At 44.0% G+C, this 22,088-nt stretch overlaps 1 protein-coding gene across 1 annotated transcript in view; it reads right to left on the bottom strand.

Annotated features, from left to right (window-relative positions):
• Positions 1-948: 948 nt before the first annotated feature.
• The window catches only part of LOC139165265 (zinc finger CCCH domain-containing protein 3-like), a 107,297-nt gene continuing 86,157 nt past the window's right edge, over positions 949-22,088 (bottom strand). The window contains exon 4 of the mRNA XM_070748402.1: positions 949-1,109. Coding sequence (XP_070604503.1) covers positions 949-1,109 — 161 coding nt within the window. The remainder of the gene's footprint in view (positions 1,110-22,088) is intronic.

Raw genomic sequence — 22,088 nt, 5'->3', positions numbered from 1 at the left:
AGCGGAGACCACAACCAGGGTTAGCCACAAGCTGATGATAAGCGAGAGAAGACCTTGGGACGGTTTGGGAAAGAGGCCATGGCTCCAGTTGAAAATGGGGGGCCCAGGTAGATAAAAACACAGGTAGTGTGTTTCAAGTTACGACTGTCGTGGAGCCTGCCGTCCCAGTCGTAACACCTGACGGTCATGAATCCAACCTGATCTCACACTGCTAACCAGAGCATACAAAACTTTCACAAGACCAATCCTTGAATAAAGCTCATCTGTCTGGAACCCACACCACATTTTGGAAATAAATAAATGAGAAAGCCTCCATGAGATACCTTAGGAGAAGAGCCCTCCACTCCTCCACTCGCGACGGAATCCCCTGCGCAGCTAGACTTACAACCCTAAATTTATAAAGCTTAGAACTACGTCGTCTTGAACACGACCTAAGCATAGCCCATAAAATCATCTGCTACAACGTCCTTCCTGTCAACGACTACTTCAGCTTCAACCACCACAACACACGGGCACACAACAGATACAAACTTAAAGTAAACCGCTCTAAACTCAACTGCAGGAAATACGACTTTAGCAATCGAGTATTTGATGCATGGAACTCACTACCAGACTCTGTAGTGAGGACACTTAACCCCCAAAACTTTACCCTTAGACTATCCACTGTTGACCTCTCCCAATTCTTAAGAGGTCAGTGAGGGGCATGCATAAGTGCACCAGTGTGCCTTCTGTCCCCTGTCCCAATGCTTCCTTCTTATGACTACCCATCTCGTGTATATAAACAGTGTTATATCTTTGTATACACCATTACATACTTGACAAAACAAACAAACAAATAAATAAAATAATGCCACCTTCTTGGAATTGCTGAAAAGACTGGGTTCTTACACACCCATTTGCACCACTCATGACCTGAGATGCTTGCCACAAGATCGCTTTTTGCAAACCTTACCTGGACGATGAAAGTCTCCTGGCCTTCCAACCATGGGCTGGGCTGGCAACAGAGGCTGCAGGGTTCACAGGAGACCCCGCCGACTTCTTCACCAGCCTGTAGCGAGTATTGACCACTCGGTGGGCCACTGGGCTGGTGGCCAGGACGAAGCTCGGACCTGCAGAAGAAAAAGACATGTCGGTTTGAAAAGTCGGATTGGAACAAGAAAGGAGACCATCGTGGTTTGTTTATTTGGCTGCTCTTTGGGGAACCATAGATCCTGGTTTGGGGGAATCCTAGGAGTTGAAGTTTACACAATTTAACAATGGGGAACAGCACTAGCACTTAAGACTTATATACTGCTTCACAGGGCTTTTCCAGCCCCCTCTAAGCGGTTTACAGAGATTAAGCATATTGCCCCAACAATCTGGGTCCTCATTTGACCCACCTCAGAAGGATGGAAGGCTCAGTGAACCTTGAGAACTACCCAGAAAGCCCCTTTTGTGGCCTTCACCCCTTACCTAAAGTGCCAAAGAGCTCTTTAATTTCTCAAATATTTCGTTTGCTTCTACATCTGTGCAAAGCTCCAAATATTCCATTGTTTTGGTTTCTTTATAAAGCCTAACATTACATCTGACCCAAAAAGTAACGCACCAACCCAACTAGGTATCATCATCAGTGCTGGAAGGTGTAAACCCATCTTGCTTCTATAAGGGAGGGGGGGAGGTAGGAAGGGAGGAGGGAAGAAAGGAAGGATTGGAGGGAGGGAGGAAGGAAGGGAAAGGAGGGAGGGAGGAAGGGAGGGAGGGAGGCAGGATTGGAGGGAGGGAGGAAAGGAGACAAAGAGAAAGAGAAAGCAAAAATGCGAGAAAAAACAAGAAAGAAATAATGAAAGAGAGAAAGAGAGACAGGAAAAGAGAGTGAGAGACAGAGAAAGAATCAGGGAGGAATCAGGGAGGATTGGAGGGAGGGGGAGGGAAAGGAGGGAGGGAGGGAGGAAAAAGAGGGAGGATTGGAGGGAGGGAGGGAAAGGAGGGAGGATTGGAGGGAGGGAAAAGAGGGAGGGAGGATTGGAGGGAGGGAGGGAAAGGAGGGAGGGAAAGGAGGGAGGATTGGAGGGAGGGAGGGGAAAGGAAGGAGGGAGGGAAAGGAGGGAGGGAGGGAAAGGAGGGAGGGAGGGAGGAAGGAAGGAAAAAAAGAAGGAAGGAAGGAAGGAAGGAAGGAAGGAAAAAGGAAGGAAGGAAGGAAGAAAAAGGAAAAAAGAGAGAGAAAGGAAGGAAGGAAGGAAGGAAAAAAGGGAGGAAAAAAAGGAAGGAAGGAAGGAAGGAAGGAAAAAAGGAAGGAAGGAAGGAAAAAAGGAAGGAAGGAAAAAAGGAAGGAAGGAAAAAAGGAAGGAAGGAAAAAAGGAAGGAAGGAAGGAAGAAAAAGGAAGGAAGGAAGGAAGAAAAAGGAAAAAGAGAGAGAGAAAGGAAGGAAGGAAGGAAGGAAGGAAGGAAGGAAGGAAGGAAGGAAGGAAGGAAGGAAGGAAGGAAGGAAGGAAGGAAGGAAGGAAGGAAGGAAGGAAGGAAGGAAGGAAGGAAGGGATGTCACTGATGATATCACCTAGTCGGGTCATGAGACATCTGCAAGAAAACCACCCAGCTCAAAGGGCATCAAGAACCTCACAGTCCTCCTCCTCCTCCTCTTCCTTCTTCCTCCACCTTCCTTCCTCCTCCTCTTCCTCCCTCCAAACCCTCCTCCCTTCTAGCGCTGATATTTGAATAGTAACCTTTCCCAGAGGCTGGCAGAAGGAATTCAGGGGAAAAAGCCCCCCACTTTCCCCCTTTGCAATCGTTTCAAGTCAGGGGGAGCCGTCTTTTCAAACCAGCCCTTAAGTCTCAGCACGGCAGGTCAGCATTAATTATCTGGGCAGTTATAGCTGTCCGTTATAAAAGTCGGGCAATTAGACGCCTTCCTTAAAGGAGAAAGGAAGAGAATCCAACAATTTAGCCGTTAATTGCAAGGAACCTACAGAGGGGGGTGGGGGTGTTTGTATCACGTTGCCAAATATTCTGAACTATTCCAACGTCGCCCTCCGGCAAAGCTCTGCCCTTGTCCCAAAGAGTTTCTGTTCAGCTACACAGGAAAGTGTTGCCTCATAACACACAGATGGACTTTCAAACGCCACAAAACATGTATGTATGTCGCTATCTATCTGTCTCTCTATCTGTCTGTCTGCCTATCTACCTACCTATCTCTCATCTCTATCTATGTCTGTCTGTCTATATATCTTTATCTCTCTCTGTGTCTGTCTGTCTACCTATCTCTCATCTCTATCTGTGCCTGTCTATATCTACGGAGAGGGGCGGCATACAAATCTAATTAATTAATTAATCAAGCAAGCAATCACTCCCTATTTGCCTATATCTCTGTCTGTCGGTCTGTCTTTCTGTCTACCTCTCATCTATATCTATGCCTGTCTATATATCTCTATCTCGGTCTGTCTGTCTGTCGGTCTGTCTCTCATCTCTATCTGTGCCTGTCTATATCTCTCCCTATTTGTCTATATATCTGTCTGTCGGTCTGTCTGTCTTTCTGTCTACCTCTCATCTCTACGCCTGTCTATATATCTCTATCTCTCTATATCTCTGTCTGTCTGTCTTGGACCATGAGGTCTTTTCCTGCCGTCAATCTTCTATGGTTCTATGGTTCTAATAAATAAAGTCAAATGAATAAACTCCATCCAAGAGAGGCCCAGGCTGGAGGTCCCTCAGGAAGGGGACCTTTTCGGGATCCCACCTGGAAGACCCACCCCACCTCCTTCTGCCCGCCCTCCGGTTTTTCTTCCAGAGGGCCTGAATTGACCCGAGGCCGTCTGCCGGGCACTCCAAATCTTCCTTCTCCTCCCTTCCCAGCCGAGAGCTTTTGTGTAGATTATCATGTTCCTGAGAGAGGATGTTGGTTTAATTCCCTTCGTTACAGGCTCCCGGGGGCTGCGGTGTCTCCCCCCCCCCCTCCCTCTGCCCCACCCAACCTGGCTGTGATGTATATTCCCCATGGCACATTTCACTCAACTCAAATGCTCGCGCTGCTTTTATTACCAACCATGCCCTGGCGTCCCCCCGTTATCAGCCTGGCGCACACCATGCGCCTCCTCGCCCGAGATCCGGAGGTCAGGCCTAATGACTAATCGATCTCATTAGCTTTTCCTAATTAAAAACTTTACTACCGCGATGGAAGGCGAGCCACAAAGGAAACTGCTGGCATCATATCTGAATGGGATATGAGCATCGTTTATCAGCCCAAGGCTCGCTCAGGGGGCCTGGCGCATGGACCCAGAGAGGCTGGGGCACATTGCTGAGTGTGGGGCTTTTTCCCCTTCTTCTTCTTCTTTTGCTCCCGGGCCGCCTTCGCGATGCCGGAAGACCCTGCCCGAGAGGGCGAAGACAAGAGGGGGATGGCCAAGGACTTGGAAGCAGGGTGGACGTCCGAGAGGGACGCGATAAAGAGCAAGACGAGGCTTGGCAGGAAAGACCGGGAAGAAAAGAGGACGGGGGTCTTTGGGAGGCTCAAGGAAAGGCCACCTGCTAACTGGTGACTTTGGGCCCATCATATGCACCAAGACAAACTCCTTGGCCAATAAAATTCTATTCTATTCTATCCAGCAGAAGACGGGGAGTTCGAGTTCTGCCTTAGGCGTGAAAGACAGCTGGGTGATTTTGGACCAATCACCAGGAGAGACAGAGAAAGAAAGAGAGGGAGGGAGGGAGATGAGGGAAAGATGATAGGTAGATAGGTAGGTAGGTGGGTGGGTGGGTGGGTGGGTGGGTGGGTGGGTGGGTGGGTGGATGGATGGATGGATGGATGGATGGATGGATGGATGGATAGATAGATAGATAGATAGATAGATAGATAGATAGATAGATAGATAGATAGATAGATAGATGAGAGAGAGAGATATATATATGTAGATTGGTAGGTAGGTGGGTAGGTAAAAAGGTAGGAGAGACAGGGAGGGAGAGATAGAGAAAGAGTGAGGATCGATAGATCGATAGATAGAAAGATAATTAATAATAATTATTATTATTATCATTATTATTGTTGTTGTTGTTGTTGTTATTATTATTATTATTATTATTATTATTATTATTTATTATATTTGTATGCCGCCCTCTCTGAAAACTCGATAGATGGATGGATGGATGTAGATTGGTAGGGAGGTAAATAAGAAGGAGACATAGAGGGAGGGAGGGAGAGATAGAGAGGATAGATAGATAGAAATATAGATTGAGAGAGAGAGAGAGAGATGTAGGTAGGTAGGTAGGAGAGACAGGGAGGGAGAGATGGGGAAAGGGTGAGGATAGGTAGGTAGGTAGGTAGAAAGATAGGTAGGTAGGTAGATAGATAGATGGATGGATAGATAGATAGATAGATAGATAGATAGATAGATAGATAGATAGATAGATAGATGATAGAGAGAGAGAGAGAGAGATGTAGATTGGTAGGTAAGTAAATAAGTAGGAGAGGGGGCAGGGAGGGAGAGATATAAAAAGAGAGAGAGAGAGACAGACAGACAGACAGACAGACAGACAGACAGACAGACAGACAAGTAGGCAGGCAGAGAGAGAGAGAGGTAGATTAGTAGGTAGGTAGGAGACAGAGAGAGAGAGAATCTTTTCCAAACACTAGAAAGTGTCCCCCAGTGACAAGCCGGCATTGCACAGCCCAGCAAAGCGCATCATTAGGATGCTCCCCAACTCTTGGCCGCCTTCCACCCCCTCCGCATGCTCCCACACCTCATTATCCCCGCAGCCACCAAGGAGCCATAGCCACACGTGGCAGGTGGAGCAGGCGGGGGGCTCCGAAGGCCGCGCTCATTTCCTCTCGGTGGGTCCTGGCTCGGATGGCCAAGCCCCTCCTCGGGAGGTCCAGCAGCCCCCCAACCCCACCAAGAGCCCCCCAACCCGAGTCTCCTGGATACAAGAGGTTGGGAGGGAAGGAAATGCGGAATAGGATGCAGACACGACAGAGTTGGAAGGGGACCTTGGAGGTCTTCTAGTCCGACCCCCTGCCCGTTTTATGACCTTACTTGCCACTGGCTGTTAAGCAAATCCCGTCAGGCGTTAAGTGAATTTGGCTTCTCCTTTCAGTTTGCTTGGTCTTCCTTAATAGTCTTAAGAACAAGCAACGGCGGAAAAGTCAAATTCGCATCTAAATGTGCATAAACCTCACCCTCTTCCTGCCATTTCGACCCAAGCAGCCCAGAGAGCCTATCTAGGAATCGTCCCCTCTTTCATTCTCCCAGCGCATTGCTCTGTTTTTAACAGATTTCTTTCCTTGTTTACTTTTCAAACGGGTTTCTAAAAAAACAACTGCTGCCAATCTGCCTTCCACTGAGGACCTGTAGCCTGCGCAAGTCAAAAGGAGGCCCTGGAAATACACTGCTCGAAAAAAATCAAGGGAACCCTTAAACAACACAATGTAACTCCAAGTAAATCCAACTTCTGTGAAATCAAACTGTCCACTTAGGAAGCAACACTGATGGACCATCAATTTCACCTGCTGTTGTTGCACATTCAACTTTGTACAGAACAAAGCATTCAATGAGAATATTTCATTCATTCAGATCTAGGATGTTTTCTTTGAGGGTTCCCTTTATTTTTGTGAGCAGTATGTATTCTGGTGTGAGCTTAAATTTATATGTGGGTGAACAGTGCAGTCAGGCGATAGGGAAAGCAAGTAGGATGCTTGGCTGCATAGCTACAGGTATAACAAGCAGGAAGAGGGAGATTATGATCCCGCTGTATAGAGCGCTGGTGAGACCACATTTGGAATAATACTGGGTCCAGTTCTGGAGACCTCACCTACAAAGAGATATTGATAAAATTGAACAGGTCCAAAGACGGGCTACAAGAATGGTGGAAGGTCTAAAGCATAAAACGTATCAGGAAAGACTTCATGAACTCAATCTGTAGAGTCTGGAGGACAGAAGGGAAAGGGGGGACAGGATCGAAACATTTACATATTAAATAAGGTCCAGGAGGGAAGTGTTTTTAACAGGAAAGTGAACACAAGAACAAGGGGACACAATCTGAAGTTAGTTGGGGGAAAGATCAAAAGCAACGTGAGAAAATATTATTTTACTGAAAGAGTAGTAGATCCTTGGAACAAACTTCCAGCAGACGTGGTTGGTAAATCCACAGGAACTGAATTGAAACCTGCCTGGGATAAACATATATCCATCCTAAGATAAAATACAGAAAATAGTATAAGGGCAGACTAGATGGACCAGGAGGTCTTTTTCTGCTGTCAGACTTCTATGTTTCTATGTTTCTATGTGAGCATAAATTTTAAATATAAATATAAATTTTATAAGTGAATAAAATAAATAGGTTTAATGACGGTTCAAAGTTACGACGGCAGTGAAAAAAAACCAACCACTTTTTAGCCTCCCCTAATCGTCTTTGCTGCTCTTCTCTGTACTTTTCTTTCATATTATGTATACTTTATATTGCTTTGCTATATGTATCATATCTTCTCAGAAACACAGGAGCTTCAATGGTTCAATTCTCCACACCCAAGTGGTTGGGGGCCACCACAACGTGAGGAACTGTATTAAGGAGTCGGGGCATTGAGAAAGGTTGAGAACCGCTGCTCTGAAAGGATGCATGAATCCCAGAGACCGGTTAGGTCCCACAGAGTTGGCCTTCTCCGGGTCCCGTCGACTAAACAATGTCGTTTGGCGGGACCCAGGAGAAGAGCCTTCTCTGTGGCGGCCCCGACCCTCTGGAACCAGCTCCCCCCGGAGATTAGAACTGCCCCCATCCTCCTTGCCTTTCGTAAAGTTCTTAAGACCCATCTCTGCCGTCAGGCATGGGGGAACTGACACATCTCCCCTGGGCCTATACAGTTTATACATGGAATGTTTGTGTGTCTGTTAGCTTTTAATAATGGGGTTTTTAGTGTTTTTTAAATTATTAGATTTGTTCTTACATTGTTCTTGTTATTGTTGTGAGCCGCCCCGAGTCTATGGAGAGGGGCAGCATACAAATCTAATAAATAAATAATAAAAAAAATAAAAATAATGCAGATAACCAGCTGTCTGCAAGAAGTATCAACCCTTCCATTCTCCACCATCCGGTTAGAACTGAGGAAGCTCCTTGGATGAGAAGCGAAACATCTTCCCCCCACCCCAAAACAACAACAACAACAACAACAACAACCCAGAAAGTCCCGTTGCCTCTTGAAATAAAAGCCCCTTTGGGATGGCCTGGTCCATCTTTCAGGACCCCAGAGAAGGCAGCGAGCCCTAAGAGACAGGAGAGGGGTCCAAGAAATGACGATGCCCCACTTGGTCCAGGGAGATTCTCCATCGTCTCCAGGTGAGGTCTGTGTTGCTTTTGGCAAAAAAAGGAGAAACTGAACTTTTTTGCCTTATTCTCGTTTCAAAAAACCCAAGAACATCCCATCGCCTTTTGGAGTAGGGTGCAAAAGGACCTCCAGGGCACCCCACTTCCTTCTATTGAGCCTGGGTGGAGCAGTGGCTTCCTCTTCCCATCTCTTTCCCCTCCCTCCCTTCCTCCCTTCCTTCTTTCCCCCTCCATCTCTTTCTCTCCCTTCCTTCTTTCCTTCCCTCCTTCCCATCTATTCCCCCCCTTCCTTCTTTCCTTGTAAATATATCTCAATATTTACAATATGTATATATATTCTCTACAATTCTATATATTCTCTATAAAGAGAATGGGGGGGAAAGAGAGAGAGAGAGAAGGAGAGGAAGGAAGGAAGGAAAGAAGGAAAGAAGGAAAGAAGAAGGAAGGAAGGAAGGAAGGAAGGAAGGACGGAAGGAAGGAAGGAAGAAAGGAAGGAAGGAAGGAAGGGGGAGGGAGGGAAGGAAGGAAGGAAAGAAGGCAGGAAGGCAGGAAGGCAGGAAGGCAGGAAGGCAGGAAGGCAGGAAGGCAGGAAGGCAGGAAGGAAGGAAGGAAGGAAGGAAGGAAGGAAGGAAGGAAGGAAGGAAGGAAGGAAGGAAGGAAGGAAGGAAGGAAGGGCCAGGGTGGCGCAGTGGTTGGAGTGCAGCACTGCAGTCACCTTCAGCTAACTGCAGTTTGGCGGTTCAAATCTCACCTCCGGCTCAAAGTTGACTCAGCCTTCCATCCTTCCCTGGTGGGTCAAATGAGGATCCAGATTGTTGGGGGCAAGAGGCTGATTCTGTAAACCTTTTAGAAGGGGCTGGAAAAGCACTGGGAAGCGGTCTATAAGTCTAAATGCTGTTGCTACTGAAAGAGAGAAAGAGAGAGGGGGGGACAGAGAAGGAAAGGAGAGGAAGGGAGGAAGGAAGGGAGGGAGGAAGGAAGGAAGGAAGGAAGGAAGGAAGGAAGGAAGGAAGGAAGGAAGGAAGGAAGGAAGGAAGGGCAATAGCAATTATATACCTCTTCCTAGTGCTTTTACAGTATATAAGCGGTATATAAGTCCAAATGCTATTGCTATTGCTACATAAGTCTAAGAGTTACACACTCCCATCGAGAGCTTCAGGAGAAGGGGAGAGGGCTTCTGCAAGAGAGAGGCCTCCGGTGTTGCCAAGCAGTTGTCCCCGTGCTGGTCAATAAAGCCAGCGCAGCACGTCACGCCTCCGATCAAATCCCTTTGTAATTGGCGCTTTGGGCTCCATCAGTGACATCCGAACAGCGTTTGTGCCACTCCGCTGCTCGGGTCGACAGTGCGCGTCTTTGCTCCCTTTCTCCCCCCACGGCGAGGCTCAACTCCCAGGTGCTGGGAGGGAAGGGGGGAAAAACAGAGAGAGAGGCAGGATGACGACTCTATTAGCGAACAGCCGATTTTGGCGCGAAAAAGCCCAAACGGAGGGTGAAGAGAGGGGTGATTAGCCCGCCAGCTGCTCAAGATGCTCCTGGGGAGCTGCGCGCAGTCAGAGGTTAATTTTATATCCCTCGCCTAAGTTGGCTCCTTCCTTTCTGTTCAAGGAAGAGCGTTTAATTCCGCTTTGGAAAATGAATTTAAAAAAACACACAAACACAAGCCCTTGTGCTTATGTCAGAGGTTTATGGCGATCGCAGGGCTTTTGATGCTCGGGCGCCGCTGGTGATGTTTAGCAGGTAATAAACCCCTAGCAGGGAGCATCTCTCACCGGTGGGCTCGGGGCGGGGAAAGACCCATGGAAACCGCCAGGGTTGGAAAAACTTTTTGAACAAGGCTTTTTTTAAAAAAAATGAGGCCCGGGAAGGTTTCTCGCCTCAGCGCTGGCAGCCAGGGGTTTTCAGCTGCAGATGCTCGGAGGGGGATTTAAGTGCTAATTCTGCGTGCCGAATGGGCTTCCGCGCGGATTCCAGAGGGGCTTAGCAAAGGCCGGTAATGCCACGGGAAAAGACAGGTGCCCTCGCCGGTCCAGTCCACGTGTGTTTTGCAAGGCTCTGGGCACTAAATCCATTTCCAATTCCATTAAAGCAATTTGCAAAGGGGGGGGGGGGAGAGAGAGAGAGGGAGAGGAAGGAAGAGAAGGAGGGAAGGAGGGAGGGAGGGAGGGAGGGAAGGAAGGAAGGAAGGAAGGAAGGAAGGAAGGAAGGAAGGAAGGAAGGAAGGAAGGAAGGAAGGAAGGAAGGAAGGAAGGAAGGAAGGAAGGAAGGAAGGAAGGAGAAGGGGAGAGAGACACATTTGGTCTAGAAAAAGAGCTGGTACAGTGTGGTTTAAAAAAAAATGAGGTGGGGGCCCTGAAAATGAGGGTGTTACGAGGGTCGGCCAGAAAGTAATGCACTACATTTTTTTCTCCAACAATTGTTTTTTTAACACAATGAAACTTCCACACAAGAAAGAATGATGTTTCTTCTACGCTCTCTATTTTTCCACGCAATCTACGTCTTGTTCTATGGTTTTCCTCCAGCGAGACTCAAGGGCGTATATGCCCTGTCGGTAACACTCCTTGTTCTGGTCACAAAGCCATTTCTGCATTGGGCGAATCACCTCTTCGTCCTACTTGAAAGGTGCCCAGAGACTAACCGTCCTTCTGTCGACTGCAGACTCCCCATAAATTGCACGCAAACGTTGGTGAATGTTCCCAACAGTTTCTTTCTCCGCAGTGGGAAGTTCAATGATGACACTCTGCTTGTGACATACATCACTCACAGACGCCATTTCGAAACACGGCCACAGCTGCGATATCTGTCTGAAGAAATGCAAAATTTACACACCCACACCTGACAATTCAGATGAGGTACAGTGATACCTCTACCTACGAACGCGTCTGTTCAAGATTTTTTTTGCCTCTTCTCAAGAACCATTTTCCATTTACAAACCCGATCCTCCGAAACTTTAACCAGAAAAGGCAGGGAGAAGCCTCCCTGGGGCCTCTCTAGGAATCTCCTGGGAGGAAACAGGGCTGGAAAAGGCAGGGAGAAGCCTCCATGGGGCCTCTCTAGGAATCTCCTGGGAGGAAATAGGGCCAGAAAAGGCAGGGAGAAGCCTCCGTGGGACCTCTCTAGGAATCTCCTGGGAGGAAACAGGGCCTCCACCCTCCCGTGATTTCCCCAATCGCATGCCTTATTTGTTTTTACATTGAGTCCTATGGGAAAATTGCTTCTTCTTACAAACCTTTCTACTTAAGAACCTGCTCACGGAACGAATTAAGTTCGTAAGTAGAGGGACCACTGTATATCTAAAGCTTCGCATTCGTACCATTACTGTAGGCTGAGGATTTTAATCCAACACCTAAGTCAAGGACGTTTGGGAGGGCAGGAGAAAAAACATTATACGGCTCCATTCTATTCCCCAAGAATGAGGAGAGAGAGAAAGGAAGCTTGCGGAGTCTTTGCAGGATCAAAGGACGGAGCCACATTAATAGGGAATATTAACAGGAGCTATTGGTGCTAATTTTTTTTTAATTTTGCCTAAGTCAAGATCATTTAATGAATACGGGACCTTGAGGGATTCTTTTTTTAATTCCTCTCCCTGGAGAAAAAAGAGTTCATTTAGTCCTCCTGCTGTGGGTTTTTGCTTTTTTTAAAAAATAGAACTTTATTGAATTTCAAATAAAGGGGGGAGAGGATTAAAAGGGGGGGAGAGGAGAGAAGAAATTGGGAGAAAGGAAAATTGGAGGCAAAGTAACTTTGCTTTCTGGTTTTTCAACAGTTAGGGCTCAAAAAAGTAGACGTATCCTCTTCATTTATAGCAAGGGACCTCCAAATTTGACAACTTTTAAGACTCGTGGACTTTCAACCCCCAGAATTCTGGGAAGTGAGGATGCTGCTCTAGTAGTAAAATTGGAGCTGCACTCGCAGCTTCAGATCCCTGGCGGATGCATGCGTCTCAGCGAGAGTTTGCTTCCTGCAAATGCGCAGGAAGCGAACTCTTGTGGGGGAAGTGTGCGCGTGAAGATTTTGGTAGGTTTTTTTTGTGATGGGAAGTGTGTGAGAGAGATTTGGGCGATATTTTGCTTCTACTCATGGGCGGAAGCAAAAAAAAATCACCAAAATCTCCCACTCACGCGTCCCCTCACAAGATTTCGCTTCCTGCTCATGCGCAGAAGCAAAATCTAACTGGGACGCATACACGCACACGCCAGAAATCTGAAGCTGCACGTGTGAGATTTTGGTGACTTTTTGCTACTGCGCATGTACAGAAGCAAAAAAAATTCCCCAAAATCTCACACTTATGCACATCCCCTCACAACATTTTGCTTCCCGCACATGCGCAAAAGCAAAATCTCACTGAGACACACGCGCGCATGCACCAGAGACCGAAAGCTTTGCCCGCAGCACACCAGTAGCGTCGATAGCGGCAACTCCTGCCTGTGCATTACGAACTGAAAAACTGTTAGCAAAAACTTCAGAAGAGAAGGATTTAGGGGCAGTGATTTCTGACAGTCTCAAAATGGGTGAGCAGTGTGGTGGGGCAGTAGGAAAAGCAAGTAGGATGCTTGGCTGCATAGCTAGAGGTATAACAAGCAGGAAGAGGGAGATTGTGATCCCCTTATATAGAGCGCTGGTGAGACCACATTTGGAATACTGTGTTCAGTTCTGGAGACCTCACCTACAAAAAGATATTGACAAAATTGAAGGGGTCCAAAGACGGGCTACAAGAATGGTGGAAGGTCTGAAGCATAAAACGTATCAGGAAAGACTTCATGGTCTCAATCTGTAAAGTCTGGAGGACAGAAGGAAAAGGGGGGACATGATCGAAACGTTTAAATATGTTAAAGGGTTAAATAAGTTCCAGGAGGGAAGTGTTTTTAATAGGAAAGTGAACACAAGAACAAGGGGACACAATCTGAAGTTAGTTGGGGGAAAGATCAAAAGCAACGTGAGAAAATATTATTTTACTGAAAGAGTAGTAGATCCTTGGAACAAACTTCCAGCAGACGTGATAGATAAATCCACAGTAACTGAATGTAAACATGCCGTGGATAAACATAGATCCATCCTAAGATAAAATACAGGAAATAGTATAAGGGCAGACTAGATGGACCATGAGGTCTTTTTCTGCCGTCAGTCTTCTATGTTTCTATGATACACTTTGGCTGGAAATAGGCGTTGATTGCTTACCTGAACGCCTCTTCTCGTACGGTGAGCGGGTACAGCAGTCACATGGGTTGCTCATGTCCAATCCGGTGGAACTGAGCCTAGTATTAAAAAAGCTTGCCGGATCCGCCCCTTCCCCAGAATTCGCGAATCCATAGACTAGGCTCAGTTGTGAAGCTCTGTAGTGTTCAACTCTCATTGTTAGAGGAAGAAAGATATAGAAAGGTAAAGAAGACACATACAAGGGCGGGAAGTGACTGCTGTACCCGCTCACCGTACGAGAAGAGGCGTTCAGGTAAGCAATCAACGCCTATTCTCCGTACTGAAGGAGCGGGTCCAGCAGTCACATGGGACATACCCAATAGATGGTCCCTAGGGTGGGATTAGCTTGCTATCGTGTGAGATAACGGATTGGAGTACCCTTCTGCCGAAGGCAGCGTCCGCTGAAGCGTAAGAATCAATTTTGTAGTGCCTGATGAAGGAATTTGGCGAGGCCCAAGTGGCTGCTTTGCAGACCTCCTCCAACGGGGCTTGAGTCGCCCAAGCGGCCGAGGTGGCTGCGCTCCTGGTGGAATGCGCAGTGATGTTCCTTGGAACTGAGAGGGAGGCCGACTCATAGGCCTTAGATATAGTCCCTCTGATCCAACGGCCTATTACTGTTGAAGACACTTTGGCCCCCATGACTCTGGGATGATAGGCTACAAAAAGTGCTTCTGACCTCCGAAAGGGTCCTGTGCGTTGGATATATATTCTCAGCGCTCTGGTGAGATCCAGGGTGTGCCATCTAATTGCCAAGGGATGGTCTCGTTGGAGGCAGAAGGAAGGTAGGACAATATCCTGAGATCTGTGGAACATGGAACTGACCTTGGGTAAGAAGGTGGGGTCCAGTCGCAAGACTACCTTGTCCTGATGGAATTGACAAAGGTCCTGCCTGATTGAGAGGGCAGCCAGCTCCGAAATGCGTCGGGCAGAGGTAATAGCCACCAGGAAAGCTACCTTAAAGGATAGGTACCTGAGGGACGCCGATTTTAGGGGTTCGTATGGTGCCTGCGTGAGGGAATGGAGAACCCGTGGCAAATCCCAGGATGGATACCTGTGGACCTTGGAAGGTCTGAGGTTGGCTATGCCCTTGAGGAATTCCTGAACTTCAGGGAGGGATCGGAGAGGCTGTCTGCGGGGACCCCCTAGGACAGATGAAATGGCTGCCAGATGACGCCGGAGGGTGCTGGTGGAAAGTCCTTTATGGAAGCCTTGCATAAGGAAGGAAATAATTCTGTGTATGGGGATGCACAGAGGGGAGAGACCTTCCTGTAGACACCACTGGTGAAACTTGGACCACGTGTGGTCGTAGATTCGATTGGTCGAGCCCCTCCTGGCCTTTAAAATGACCTCCACTGAATCGGGGTCATGCCCACGCAGTTCTAAATCTCTCCTGATAACAGCCAGGCGGTGAGGTGGAACCACTCCGGGTCTGGATGGAAAGAGGCCCCCTGCCGCAGCATATCCCCCGAAACGGGGAGTCGCCAAGGGTCCTGGACGGACAGCTGTTGGAGATCCGCGAACCAGGGCCGGCGGGGCCAATGAGGGGCGATTAAGATTACTCGGGCCCTCTCGGTGAGGACCTTGTGAATCACGTCCGGGAGGATTGGAATTGGAGGAAATGCGTAGAGTAGGCCTGGAGGCCATGGACTCCGGAGGGCATTGATTGCTTCCGCTCCCGGGGATGGAAATCTGGAATAGAAGCGAGGGAGTTGGGCGTTCGCATTGGTCGCGAAGAGATCCAGGACTGGTAGGCCGAATCTGAGGGTGATTTGATGGAACAGGTCTTGATGGAGGTTCCACTCTCCTGGGTCTATCGTTGCTCGGGATAGCCAATCCGCCTGGACGTTGAGACTCCCCGAGATGTGATCGGCTAGGAGCGACTGGAGATGTTTTTCCGCCCAAAGGCCCAACTTGAGGGCCTCCCTCATGAGAGCCTTGGATCTCGTGCCCCCCTGTCTGCAGATATGGCTTTTTGTGGCAATGTTGTCGGTGAGAATGAGAACGTGCCGGTTGGGAATGCGAGGAGAGAAATGCTTCAGAGCCAGGGAAACGGCTCTTAACTCTAGCCAATTGATTGGCCTGGAAGCTTCCTCCGGGGACCACGTGCCCTGGGCTATCATCCCCTGGGCGTGGGCGCCCCATCCCGATAGACTGGCATCTGTGGTGATGACAAATTGATCCGGGCACCTGAACGGGGATCCTCTGTCCATGGCCGGAGACTTCCACCACTTGAAGGATCTGCGAACACTCAGTGGGATGACAATGCGTCGATTTGAGTTGCTGTGCCCCGATCTCTGAAAAGGCAACAGTAGCCACTGGAGTTCCCTAGCATGAAGGCGAGCCCAGGGAATGATGCCTATGCATGACACCATCTTCCCCAAAAGGGAAGATAGAGTAACTATGGATACTGAAGGATTAGATAAAATGTTAGAAATTAACTTCCGGTTTGGTGGAGATAGCGGCGAGACGTGTCTGGCAGGGTTCTGCCAGGCGAATCTCTTCTACCCCCTCCGAAGGTCGCATTTGCGATCGGATCGGGCCCGGATGGCCCGATCCATGAACAGGGGGCTCTCCTCTGCCCGAGGACCCATCGCCAGGACTCCAGAGGCAGCGGTTCGCCCCGCAGCTTCGGAGACGGGAGAACCGCTCCTCTTTGCTTAAGAGGACCGGCCAGCGCTTTCTCCCCTCACTCAGCGGGAAGAATAAAAGCAAAGAAGCGAAAGTAAAAATATCTACATCTACATAGAAAAAGAATATAGCAGAGAAAGGACTTAAGGTAAAAATCTCCATTGTGTTTCGTCTTTAAGTCAGAAGATCGTAAAACTTTTAAGTGAAAGTTTTTTTTTCCAGGGCGAAAGTGAAAGTTTTTTCTTGTTTAAACCCATCCGCAAATAACAGCCGGACCTAATTTTTTTTTTTTCTCTTCACTTTTACTTTTCCATTTTGAACGTGAACTTGGGAATCTACAAAATAATTTTCTGACTTTATGCTTTAACAAAATAGTTTAAATTTAACATGACTATTTAGGAAATTTTAACTGCTAAAGGAAATTTCTAGTGATGATCAGAATTTGTTCTTGATAGACCTTTAAAATCATAATCTTCTGGACTTAATTTTTGAAGCGGAGGAACACAATCTTGCTGCCTTTTTTTTTTTTCTCTTGCTGCCTATTTTCACAACATGAATAACTTAATAATCATGAATTAAATGGAATCTAGAAGAGATTGAAATTACTTCTTTCTTGGATTACTTATTGTTGGATTAACCTATTTGGAATACTTGCTGAGCCTTTTGGACTATTTGCTGACACCTTTTGGATTATTTGCTGAGAACTCCTTGGTTTAACATCTGCCTGCTGCACGAAAATTAACTTGACTCCATCTTGGGATCTCTTTCTTTGTTCTTTGTTCCTGTCTTGAATTTGGAAAATAAACTGACTCCATCTTGAACACAAGCAAGCTTTGGAATTGCTTTACTCCTTGAATTTTGAATTGAAATCAAATATAACTTTACCCTTTGAGATTTGGATTTTCATTTCTACTTCCTAGCAAAATTACAGGATCTATAAGAAGAACTTAAGTATATAATACTGTTATTGTGTCTTTGAATAACTATCTGGGTTTTTTTTTTTCTTTTTTCCCTGATTTTTCTTTGACTTTCTTCCTTACATTTCTATTACTAGAAGAAGTTTGGTTTGAATTACATGCATTGTTAATAAACCTTGGCTTCCTGCTCTATTCTAAATAGTTGAACTAAAATATCACCCTCCTTCTTTTTCTTTTTGAACAATTCTTTTTACTTCACTTTTTCCCCTTTTCTTTTTTCTTCCCTCCTCCTAAAGTCTTTTCCTCCAAAAAAATTTTTTTTTCTTTTCTTTCTTTTGTCTTCTATATATAGTTGATATTCCTTCTCTTCTTTCATTTTCTGTCCTCCTTTTACTTGAAAAGGCTAATATTTGTTTTTTTTTTTCCCTGTGGCACTAAACAATAATATTTTTTTTTCTCTTCTTCTTTTGAACTCTGTTATTAATTGAATTGCTATTGAATTGGTATAGTCATATTATAAGGGAAACAAAATTTATTGAATAGATTTGGAATTTATAGTAATTTCTTTTCCTTTTCACTATATATAAAATTGAAACTAACCTTAAAATTTGAAATAGTGGATTCTAATTTGATAATGTCCCACACCTCAACTCTTGTTAAAACAACAAAGAAACAAACAACACCAACTACCCTATCTCCACAAGTGTCACCGCATTCTTCTCCTTCGCATCAAGTGCTAACCATGTCTACCAAAGACAAAGACAAAGACAAAACAATGCAGTCCAATCTTGCAACTATACATGAGACTCTGAATGCTTTGAAGGACTTTATGGTCAAATCACAAGAAGATGCTACTCAACAAAGAGAGGCCATAAAGGAGGAGGCAACACAACAAAGAGAAGCCATAAAGGAGGAGGCAACACAACAAAGAGAAGCCATAAAAGCTGACTTGGCAGAATTTAAAGTGGAGATGGCTCAAATGAAAGCTGATATGGGCGAGATGAAAGATCAGATAAAGCAGATCCAACAAACTCTTCAAGAAAGTGATGACCGAGTTAAAAAAGTTGAAGAGCAAGCTGACAAAAATGAGAAAAGAATGGAGTATCTTGAAGGGAGAGCTGATGAAAGATACAAAAGATATGATGAATCTATCATCCAGCTGGAGATGCAACGAGCTTCGTACGGACTTCGATTTCAGAATATAAAAGAGGAAAAAGATGAAGACTTAAAAACGACTATGGCGGAAATCATTGGAGGTATACTTCAAGAGGACCCCATGGCTTTACAGAAAGAAATCGATGAAGTATACCGAATCTCGAATAGCTATATCCGTCGACACAACCTCCCAAGAGAGATACATATTAAATTTACAAGAAAGGCGTTGCGAGATGAGATACTTCATTATTCAAGAAACTCCCCGCCTCAACGACATGGAGTAGAAATAAAGATATTAAAACAAGTTCCAAGAAGTGTCAGAGAAAACAGAAGAGATTACCACTTTTTAACCAAAATCTTGATTAAAGAAAATATCACTTACCGTTGGCTTATTCCACAAGGACTTTCTCTGACATGGCGCTCTACAAGGTACAAACTGGAAAACGTAGATCAAGCTATGTTCTTTCTTGAACAGAGTGGTTTGGGCCACTCCGACCATGCAAGTAAGCAACTAGTGGTCCAACTACAGCCAGCTCAACAGCAACCAGGGGAAAAATCACTAACTCAGCAAGAAGAAAACCTGGGGGCAACTGCCCAAGTAATAGAGCAGGACCAAGGTTCTAGAAGAGTTCAACCTCAGCGAGAAACCAAAAAACCTATTAAATGACAACGAATAAAGACTTGAAAATCTTTTCCGTAAATGTTAATGGACTTAACGAACCAAGAAAAAGGAAGCAAATTTTTTCTAAAATCAGAAACCAAAATGTTCAGATTGCAATACTACAAGAAGTTCATATTAAAAAAGATAACCAAAAATTACTGTTGAATCCCAAAATTGGAAAAATGTATGCTGCATTAGCAGACCAAAAAAAAAGAGGTGTAGTGATGTATGTCAAGAATTCTATAAATTCCAAACAAATATATAAGGATAAAGAGGGTAGGATATTGATTGTACAAGTAGATATTGAACCCAGACCTCTAGTGGTTGTTTCTATTTATGCCCCCAATGAAGACCAAATGACATTCTATAAAAATTTACACCAAATAATAACAGATTTAGCTATTGATAATCTATTGATAATAGGTGATTTTAATGCTATCGCGAATAGACGATTAGACCACTCAGGAGGGGGAGGTAATAAAAAAAGGGGAAAAGGTAAAAAAACAAGAAGAAACTTGCTACCCAGTACTTTTCAAAAAATGAAAGCGGAACTATTATTAAGCGATATTTGGAGGGAAAGACACCCTCTCAAAAGGCAATTTACTTTTTATTCCAATCCTCACAAAATTTGGACGAGAATTGACATGTTATGGGCACCAAAAACGGTGGCAGAACAAATAAGAGAAGTTGAGATAGACGTTAATACATGGGCCGATCACAATCCAATAGTGGTCTATATGACGATGAATAATAAACAGAACAATTGGCGGATGAACAGGTATATATTAAACGACAAGAAATATAAGGATTGGATTGAAAAGGAATTAAAAATATTTTTTGAAATTAATAAAACATCAGACACTACTCCACAGAACTTATGGGATACAGTTAAAGCGTACATAAGAGGTTTAACAATATCTTATATAGCAAAACACAATAAGGAAAAGAAATTAGAGTATTTACAATTAACAAACGAACTAAAACAATTAGAATCCTTATCGCAGCAACATACTAAGAATAGAGATTTAAAGACAGAAATAAACGTAATTAAACATAAAATTAGAGTTATAGAACAAAACCAACTAACTGAAAAGATTAAAAGAGCAAAGCAACAATACTTTGAATATGCAAATAAACCTGGCAGATGGCTAACGTATAAACTTAGAAAACAGAGTCAATCAAAATTAATCCAAAAATTAGAAGATAAAGATGGTAAAATAAAATACGATACAGAAGGTAAGGCAGACATTGTGTATAATTTTTATAAGGAATTATATGCTAAAGATCATGTCATTGAAGATGAAGTTTTTAACTATTTAGAGGCTTCAAATCTACCACAAATAACAGAAGATCAACAGGCTACCATGGATGGACCAATAACAATGGAGGAACTCCTAATAACAATTAAAAAACAGAAAAGCAACAAGGCCACAGGTCCAGATGCCATACCTGCAGAATGGTATAAGATAGATAATGAAACAATAAGAAACCATATGTTAGAAACTTTTAATTCCTGTAGACTTGACGGAAAAATTCCTAAATCTTGGTCAGAATCACTGACAACCTTAATACATAAACAGGGTACAGAACCAGAAAAAATCAAAAATTATAGGCCTATATCACTATTAAATGTAGACTATAAGATCTTTATTGCCATTTATGCAGAAAGACTCAAAGGAGTTATAAATGGAATAATACACCAAGACCAAAATGGGTTTCTTCCAGGGAGACAAATTAAAAATAATATTAGAACTGTAATAAATATACTAGAGTACTATGAACAACACCCAGATAAGATGGCATCTTTAATGTTTTTGGATGCTCAAAAAGCCTTCGACAACGTTAATTGGATATTTATAAAAATGCAATTAAATAAAATGAGATTTGGCCCAAAATTTGTTAATCTAATAGATACCATATATTCAAAACAAACAACGAATATAATATTGAATAACAGTCAATTACCAATACTTGACATAAATAAGGGAGTTCGCCAAGGATGTCCTATATCACCATTGTTATTTATTATGACCCTTGAAACCTTATTAATTAAAATAAGAGCGGACCCCAGAATAAAAGGTTTAACCGTAGGAGATGAAATCTATAAACTCCAGGCCTTTGCAGATGATCTAATGTTTATAATTGAAGAACCGACTACAACAGTTCCTACTTTATTACAAACCATTGAACAATATGGAAATGTAGCAGGTTTAAAGATAAACAAAAACAAAACACATTACTTGACTAAAAACATGAACAAAACACTAGAAACTAAATTAGAAACTATTTCTGGAATAAAGACTGTAAAAAAGGTAAAATATTTAGGAATAAATTTAACAGCGAAAACAATAACATTAAAAAATGATAATTATATGAAATTGTTAGCAGAAATTAAAAAAAGACTTAGCAACCTGGAACAATTTGAAAATATCTTTCTTAGGAAGAATTGCAAGAATTAAGATGAACATTTTACCCAAGGTCTTATTTCTTTTTCAGACAATACCAATAAACCCAGGGGGTATCTTTTTAAAAACTTTAACCAACTTAGTTAAAAAATTTATATGGCAAGGTAAAAAAGCAAGGATAAAAATGAATTGTTTAGAAGATATCAAAGAAAGAGGAGGATTTGGCCTTCCAAATTGGAAATTATACTATCAGGCCGCTGCACTAACATGGCTTAGAGATTGGATAATCTTAGATAATAAAAGAACACTTGAACTAGAAGGACATGATTTAATGCTTGGATGGCACGCATTTTTATGGTATGATAAGGACAAAAACCATTCATATTTTAAAAGGCATACATTAAGGAAATACTTACTAGAAGTATGGAAAGATATAAAGAAGAATCATTTTTTAAGCATCCCAGATTGGTTAGCTCCCTTAGAAGCAATAACGCATCCAAAGTCTATAAAGGACAATAAAATGACTCATAGATATAAAGAACTATTAAATGATCAGATGAAGCTTAAATCTAGAATTGAACTACAAGAAGAAGGGATAATAATAGATTGGTGGCACTATGCCCAGATCCGATCTAGATATCAGAAGGATAAAACTCTTTACATTTTTAATAAAAGTAAGAATTCTTTAACTACCTTAATAACCACTAACTCTACAAAAATGATAGGGAAAATATATAAACTACTTATTGCTCATAAAAATATAGAGTTGACTCTAAAAGATACTATGATAAGATGGTGTAGAAATATTGGTAAGGAAATAGATATAGACACATGGGAGAAAGTGTGGAT

The sequence above is a fragment of the Erythrolamprus reginae genome, chromosome 3 (genome assembly GCF_031021105.1).
Source record: "Erythrolamprus reginae isolate rEryReg1 chromosome 3, rEryReg1.hap1, whole genome shotgun sequence".
NCBI classification, from domain to species: Eukaryota; Metazoa; Chordata; class Lepidosauria; order Squamata; family Dipsadidae; genus Erythrolamprus; species Erythrolamprus reginae.
This window is presented reverse-complemented; position numbering and strand designations above follow the sequence as displayed.